This window comes from Drosophila novamexicana, unplaced genomic scaffold, assembly GCF_003285875.2.
Source record: "Drosophila novamexicana strain 15010-1031.04,08,12 unplaced genomic scaffold, DnovRS2.1 tig00000445-arrow-arrow-pilon, whole genome shotgun sequence".
Lineage (NCBI taxonomy): Eukaryota > Metazoa > Arthropoda > Insecta > Diptera > Drosophilidae > Drosophila > Drosophila novamexicana.
In genome coordinates, this window is record NW_020824803.1 from 4,526 (window position 1) to 12,235 (window position 7,710).

Below are 7,710 nucleotides of genomic sequence, written 5' to 3' on the forward strand. Positions count from 1 at the left end.
GAGTCACTTTCACTTTTAGCAATTTATTTTCGCAATTTACGCAGCGCTCATTGTTGATGGTTTTCTTGTTGATTGTTTGACTTGACTCGCGACAACCTGAAACTGAACTCCATTTGGCCGCAACAAGTCGCCCGACCCGGCCCCAACTTAATTAGCGCTTTGTGGTGCCAAACGCAGCTACGACTATTTGTATGGAAAACACTTTTTGAGCACTTTTCATTGCTGTGTGCAGAACAAATGTCGTTGGGGTTTTCACTTACAGTTTTAGCTTTGAGCTGCGAAATATTATGAAATCAAAATGTAACGCTCTGAGTTTCAATTGCATAATTTACGGTTGAACTAGTCGAGTTCTTTAAGGGGTATTTTGAACAAATAGGCATGAATCAGTACTTGATACATAAAAGACAATTAAAAGGGGAAAATGAAATAAACTATTGTTAAAATTTGTCTGAAAAAACATAGCTGAAGTGACTAAGGCAGAGATGCTGGATAAGGTTGTCTAGCTGAAAGATCTAAGCACACGCAATATTATATAGACTAAGCATATCTTCCAGATCAAAAATGTATTAGAAATATTAAATTCATATTCATATTAACTGCCCGTAACAGAAGTCAAAATCTTATGACGATAGCGTTAAAGCCAAGAAATAGACGTACATATCAAACTAGACTGTAGATACAGAACTTATGTACTTTATGGGCTTGGAAATGTCCTTGAAATAAATGGACTTATCAAATCGGCTGTTGATGTAGGATAAATACACTTTATGCGTTCCGAAATGTCTCTTTTCATTTAGTTATTAAATTTAAATACCACCTACAAAACATGCCCTAAACAAAATGCGTTAAACAATCAATAATTATAATTAGCTAAAATACAAACAAAGCTTTTAAGTACATATAATATATATATATATACATCTGTGCTTATTCGCATTCAGCCCAAGCTAAGTGCGCGAGCACACTCGTAAATCAAGTTAATTGTATAATCTTTAGGCAAATAATACAAGTATAAGGTGTTTATCTAGTATAATCGATTCCGTACATAATCAAGTGATTTATTGCAATTTCTCCAACGACCATTGCCGGCGCTCACTTTCAGCTCATCAGCCAAAACTGACAACGCGCCGCTGCCAAACGAAATTCAGCTCTCAACTCAACTCAACTGTTTGTGTGTTTGTGTGTATCTCAGGCAACGGAAACGCAAATGCAAATGCAAATCCCGAAAGCCCAACGACGAATGAATTGACAATGACAAAGAGTATTAAACGTCTCCGACTCCGTCTCCGCACTTCTAGTAGTTTTAGTGGTATACTCCTTAGCCATGTGGTGAGTACAGCAAGCATTCATTCACACTCATTCACAGTCTAAATATATGTGTATTCAACTCTTGCAGATATTAGCTTGTATTTCCGCAGCATTCAGCACGCCGCCATCATGCGGCTTATATGGTGCGCCGCCATGCCAGTATCTGCCAGCGCCGCCGGGACAGACGCCCAAGTAAGTTTGTTGGCCAATAAGACACAAAACTGATCCATCTACGGATTCTCATACTCCCTCTCTCTCTCTCTCTCTCTCTCTCTCTCTCTTTCTGTCACAGCTGTGCCAGGCCCGGCAAAACCTACTGCGAGCATGTCGCTAACTATCCCACGTAAGTTGAACGCGTTGCCGGCTAATGGCCACAATGTCAGCATAAATAATACACTTAATGTGCCAGCTCCAAAGTCAAGCAGCAGCAACAACAACAGCGATTGCTAACAAACAAATGCATTTCAAACAAATGTTTGTCGTTGTATCCAAATCAATTCGAATCAAAGTCTCAAATCGAGCTGCCGAAACCAGAAACAAGTTTTTGCATATACAACACGCGTATCTATTGTCATAGATACCCGAATACCCGTATACCAATAGACCTATAGACCTGTAGACCTGTTACCTGCTAGTTGCTAGTTGCCGACTGCCGACTGCTGATTGCTGACTGCTGGCATTTGGCTGCTGCTGTTTCCGCGACGACAACGCACGTACTCGAAGATGTTGCTGTTGCTGCTCGACCAGCTGGCGGAGCTCCTTGACCCAATAAACTTGAATTGACAGTTCAAGACACTTTGTCTGTCGCGACGCGCCGCGTGCTTCTCGAATATTTATGAATGCCTCTTTGAATAATTAACCATTTCTATGCTCTTTCTAAGGGTATAAATAACTAAATATACACGTAGTTAAACATAGGAAAAACCAAAAGTTCTAACCGAAAAAATTTCTTGTTCTCTTGCGGGAACGTTAGATTGAAACACATGTTGCATTTTTAACTTAGGAGGAATTCGTGCTTACATAAATATTTAACTAGAAAATCACTTCTTCCTAGAACATCTCTTGAGATTGAGCTGAAGACAAGAATATGAAAATGAATATATGTAAAATGTTTCAGTATTTTAATCAAATTTTAGCAATCAATTTTTTATTTTATTTATTCAGATTATATTATAATTTATTTTTTATTATTATGGATGAATTGCTTGTATTAAGATTTTATTAGATCTAAAACCTATAATTTCTTTATAACTGTCATCATACTAATTTTAGGATTTGTTCTGAAGAAGCCTTATTAGACGATCTTTTATAATTCTTCGAACTTTCTTTGCTTTTATAATTTTATTTAAGATTTAATATATGTAATCGATTTTTACTTAATATTTCTTTAAATTGAGTAATGAATTGTTTTTAGTTTTTAAAAGTTGCAAATTCAGGCGTACATCTTGTAAAGTCCTTTGAAAGCTCTTTATTCATCAAGCTAATAATCTAGCCAATATTAGAGCCCATTGTCAGTTTGTTAGTGTATTTAAACTTCGTTGATTGCAACTTCAATATTTTCTCATTAGCTCATTTATATATGGATTGCTATGTGTTTTTTTTTTCTGTGTGGTTTTCCATTTGTGTTGCTATTTTTAGACAATTTCTTCGATTTAAATAAAATGTGCGTTAGCTGTTGCCACTACACGCAATGATAATGATAATGATAATGATTATGGTAATCATAATGATAAGGCGGACGCCAAGTAAGGCCGCAATTCGGCGCCGACTCACCAATTAAGTAGTCATTTTTACGAGGCCTACGGAATTTGGATATTGCATAATTCTAAAAAAATATATATAAAAGACATTTCGTATGTGGAAAAGCCAGGGCCCGTTTTCACCTCATAATGCGGCACGTGACACGCATGCGTTGCAGCTGTTAAGAAGACAAAGAAGACGAAGAAGAGGTTAAGTGTTGAAGACATCAACACGAGCAGTTGTGTTATATGCATTACTCAGACTCGTATTTACCCCAACATATTGTCTGGCTGCATATTAATTATGATTTAACAGCTCTCTGAGGGGCGTGGCGCAATTTCGAGCACTTGCCCGACCGCCCGTCCCTCCCTACCTCCGTCCGTCCGCCTGTCTGTTTATTTGCTTGTTACACAAGCCAATTGGGCGATGTCGACAAGTGGCATGATATTCCACTTTCGCAGCACATTCCCAGGCAACAGCAGTAACTAATCTACACAAAATAATCTCTTGCATCACCTGGGCAACGAGCGGCTCACAATAAGCTCAACTCATTGTCTTGACTTTTTTTTCAGATATCTCATCAAGAGTCTCGTACGTAAATGGGGCTACGAGGCGGCCTCTTTGCTGGTCGACGAGACCTGGGATGAATTCTCAGCCGTTGCGTGGTCCGACACGCCCGTATTCTATGATCCAAAGTCTATATTTCCGCAGCGTGACTTTGCCAATGGGCAAGACTTCAATGGTTACAGCTATCAGACGCCGTTTGGCAACGTGCCACAGCGTGGGGCGGGCAACTCTCTCTTTGCCCCCAACCCCACAACGGATGCGCCAACGTGAGTAACTGAAGTAGCTCTCCTCTCCAAACAATCCTAACTTTCTTATACGCTTCAGCTACCTGTTGTACACCTCGGCGGCAGCGGGCGCTGGCCAGCGTGCGGGCAACCAGCAGACTGGAGGACACTCTGCATCGGGCATGACGCATCTGTTCCTCAACAACCTGGCCAGAACGCCCTACAATGCCACGCTCTGGCTGAAGCGACTGGTGCGCGATCTGAGTATCAAGCAGAAGGCCACACAGGCGGCAGCGGAGCAGGCAGAGCAACAGCAGCCAGTAGAAGAGCAGGCTGTGGAAGCAGAGCAGGCAGCTGGCCAGGAGGAGAGTGTAAAGGGGAAGGAGCATGAGCAGCAGAAGCGCAGCACGCGCGATGTATCGCTCAATATGGATCTCTTAGATATTGTGGGCATCAGCGACAACAATAAGAAAAAATCTCGCACCAAGCGACAAAATCCGTCGCGCTCAACGCTCTGCGAGACAACATCGCAGTTCATAACGCCACAAGCGGCTCTCAATTCCCGCGGCAATTGGATGTTCGTGGTCAACGAGGAGAACACCGCTCGTCAGATGGTCAAGGCGGAGCTCTGTGCGTAAGTATGCCCGAAAAGAGTGAGTTCCAAATAATCTTTTATCAAGCAAATACTTTAAACTAAAGTTAATAGCTATAACTGTATGCATTTGACAATTCAGGCGTTTTGCGCGCGTTTTTCGTTACTTCGCCTTCTTTGACTGTGGTTTGTGTCCAAGCTGAACATTAAAGCAGCGAGCTGCGTTTGGCTGTGCACTGCTTGCGCACTGCTTGCTATGACATTAGGGTGGCTCAAATCATCATTTAAAACATCAATTTTAATATTTTAACTTAAATAATTCAAATTTTCTTATTGGTATGTAACAAATATTGATCCGATTCGTAATTGGCTGGTTTCGCTCAATTTTCGTATATCAATTCAGGTAATTTTGCTAAGTTTTGCAATATTTATATAACAAAAGGAATGAAGAGGATTTTTTGAGGATATACTCAAATTGTATTACCAAATTCTTGTTATCTCTTCTGTATTCCTATAGACAGATAATTTGAATATTATACTTTAAATACCTAACGTTTACTAATTGATATGATTTAACAAATATTATTCTGACTGCTAATTATTTATTTTCGCTCAATTTTCTTACAAAGTATCCAAACATTTCTTTACTACTAAATTGAGCATCTCATCTTCTCAATGTCAATTTTTATGCCCTATTGACTAGTGCTGTTTTTTTTTTACAATTAATTTAAACAACACACAACACTTGCAATCAGCGCAAAGTTCCCCTCTCCCGCCGTCACACACACACACACACACACACACTCACACACAGCAGGATAGCGTCAGCTCAGTTCCATATCAATAAGTGTTCCCCTTTTCGGTAAATACTTATGCTGTTGGGTTAGTTAGGGGAACCCTACGGCATGATGGGCACGTGGGCAGAACTGCAAGCACTAGTATGGGTATGTGCACGGTTATGTTTTGTGTCATAATTGCGGCTAAACGAATTATAACACCCCGAAACAGCCAAGATTACCAACGGCCGGCCGGTGCTGCCTTGTGGATGTGTCCCCTTCATGCCCTTATGCGTGCGCTACTCGAACCTTTCAGCGCAGTGGAAAAAAAGCGCAAACAGAGGTAAAAATAGGGTGACGAGACCTGATGAAGTACATATACATATTCGAGTAGCTGTAGCCAGTGCAGAGAAAGAGAAAGAGAGAGTAGAGTGTGTGAGAAAGAGAGAGTGTGTTTGTGTGAGAGCTGCATCTACTGCTGATGCTGCCTCTGGGGTCGGTCAATGCGTGCCCTAATTGTTTGTCGCTTGTCGCCTGCCCTACTGCCTGCATATATGCCCTGTGCCCATACCTATACCCTGTCCCTTGGAGTGATGCGGGGTACTTAGCTCGCAATTTGTTTAACCAAATGAGTGGCTGTGCGCTGTGGCGCATAAATCGTGGCCAAGGAGCAACAGCTGGGCGGGATGCAGCACTCCAAGTGCCCGAGTACCGTTGCTCAACTCCTTATCAATTACGTACGATTCCCGTTTTAACAAGTTCGTTAAACTTTCAACTTTGCAGCCGGCGCTTCTCTGTTTTTTTTTTTCTTCTTTTTATTTACGAGCAAAGCGCACAACTAAATTTTCTGCATTTGTTGATTTTTTGCATTTGACGCTGTTTCCGCGACTACTCCTGCTCCTTATCTTCCTGCTCCTCCTGTCGTTGTTGTTATAATTTTCTTGCCATTTTAGCTCAAACACATGCTCAAACCTGTGCGATCTGCCCAATGGTTACAACTCCAGGTGCGAGCAGAAGTTCGTACAAAAACGTTTAATTGCGCTGCAGGGCAACGGCCAAAATCTCTACACGGACACGTTCTGGTTTCCCAGTTGCTGCGTCTGCACGATAGCCGCAAATTAAGCAGCGCCAGCGACAGATGAGCAGCTGAGCAGTGGATGCATTAGGACCGGATCCGGCCCAATCGAAGAGAGGGAGAGAGAGAGAGAGAGATGGGCGACATTGACAGTGACAGAGCGCGAATCCCGATCCACGACCGAGTAGCCAAGCCATTTGGACTCTGAGCCAGCTCTGGCTTTCAACATTGTAATTATCGAGTGTTGGAAATGATTTTTACAGCAAATAATTGATAACTAAATTTAAAGTGCACACATATACACGCACACACACACACTTTCATACGAAACCCACACACACTCACGCACACATTTACTGTAGTTTTACATTTAATTTAAAAACAAAGTAGTAAAAAGCAAAGCAAAAGCAACGTAATGGAAATCATATTAAATAAACGAACGATATAATTGAAAGCGATTAAATAAACAACGCCTTGTGGACTACGAGATGATCTATAAACGTCATGGGTTGTTTATGTATCTAATATATAATTATATATAAATTATATATACTTATATAAAAGCTAACCCAAGAACAAAACCAACAACAAAAAGATATAAATTTAAACAAGCGCTCAAAATTCTCATATTAATTTTATGACAACATATTTTGTTAAATTTCAAATTAAAAAAATGAATTTAAAAGTATTTTTTTTTTAGACTTTAAATCTATCCACAACACTCATAAATAATATTCATTTATTATTAATAAATTCTCGCCAATTCTAATTGTCACATTTCACACAAATGTCCAAAATTCAAATCTGCAATTAGTAAATTGAGCCCTAAGCCGGCAAAAATAGTGTTGTGCGCTTTTACATTTAATGGAATTTTCGGTTTTCCTTCGTTTAATGATGATTGCAAAATTGATACAACAACAATTGCAAAAACAACAATGACAACAGGGACAGCAGCAACAGCTACACAAACACTGAGAGCACCTGCTGCAATTGGAATTACATTTCATAAATCCAAAAACAATAATCGTAAAATATCATCAGGTGTCACGCGCAAAACGGAACCCAATCGCAGGGTCCGCAAATACAATTGAAGGGCTGTATGCATCGATTGATGGCCGTGAGGATGTGGACGCCGACGAGAATGAGGATGCGGAGGAGAACGAGGACAAGGCTGTATTTTTGCAGAGTGCCCTCATGAGCGCACTCAATGTACGGATACAAAGGAAACAGATGGAAAGCCGGAGTATTACCGGAGACATACCATAGCTCAATTGACCGAGACATGATTCCAATTATATAACTAAATAATCCTATTATTATCATTACCATTATTATTATTATGATTATTTTGATTATTATTAATATTATTATTATCATCATCATCATCATCATTATTATTATTATTATTATTATTATTATTATTATTAT

At 40.1% G+C, this 7,710-nt stretch overlaps 1 protein-coding gene across 1 annotated transcript; it reads left to right on the forward strand.

Moving 5' to 3' along the window:
* Window positions 1-1,017: 1,017 nt before the first annotated feature.
* On the forward strand, window positions 1,018-6,618 carry LOC115760425 (protein spaetzle 5). The gene is made up of 6 exons (XM_030701737.1): window positions 1,018-1,329; window positions 1,397-1,500; window positions 1,601-1,651; window positions 3,621-3,881; window positions 3,940-4,473; window positions 6,161-6,618. The coding sequence occupies exons 1-6, from the start codon at window positions 1,252-1,254 to the stop codon at window positions 6,327-6,329; spliced, it is 1,197 nt and encodes a 398-aa protein (XP_030557597.1). The 5' UTR covers window positions 1,018-1,251; the 3' UTR covers window positions 6,330-6,618.
* Window positions 6,619-7,710: the final 1,092 nt, after the last annotated feature.

What these genes read in the sequence shown, in the direction of transcription:
- LOC115760425 (XM_030701737.1), top strand. Translation starts at nt 1,252, where the DNA reads ATGACAAAGAGTATTAAACGTCTCCGACTCCGTCTCCGCACTTCTAGT. An exon ending in CCGCCGGGACAGACGCCCAA is followed by an intron (nt 1,501 to 1,600) that starts GTAAGTTTGTTG and finishes TTTCTGTCACAG; the next exon opens with CTGTGCCAGGCCCGGCAAAA. An exon ending in GTCAAGGCGGAGCTCTGTGC is followed by an intron (nt 4,474 to 6,160) that starts GTAAGTATGCCC and finishes TTGCCATTTTAG; the next exon opens with CTCAAACACATGCTCAAACC.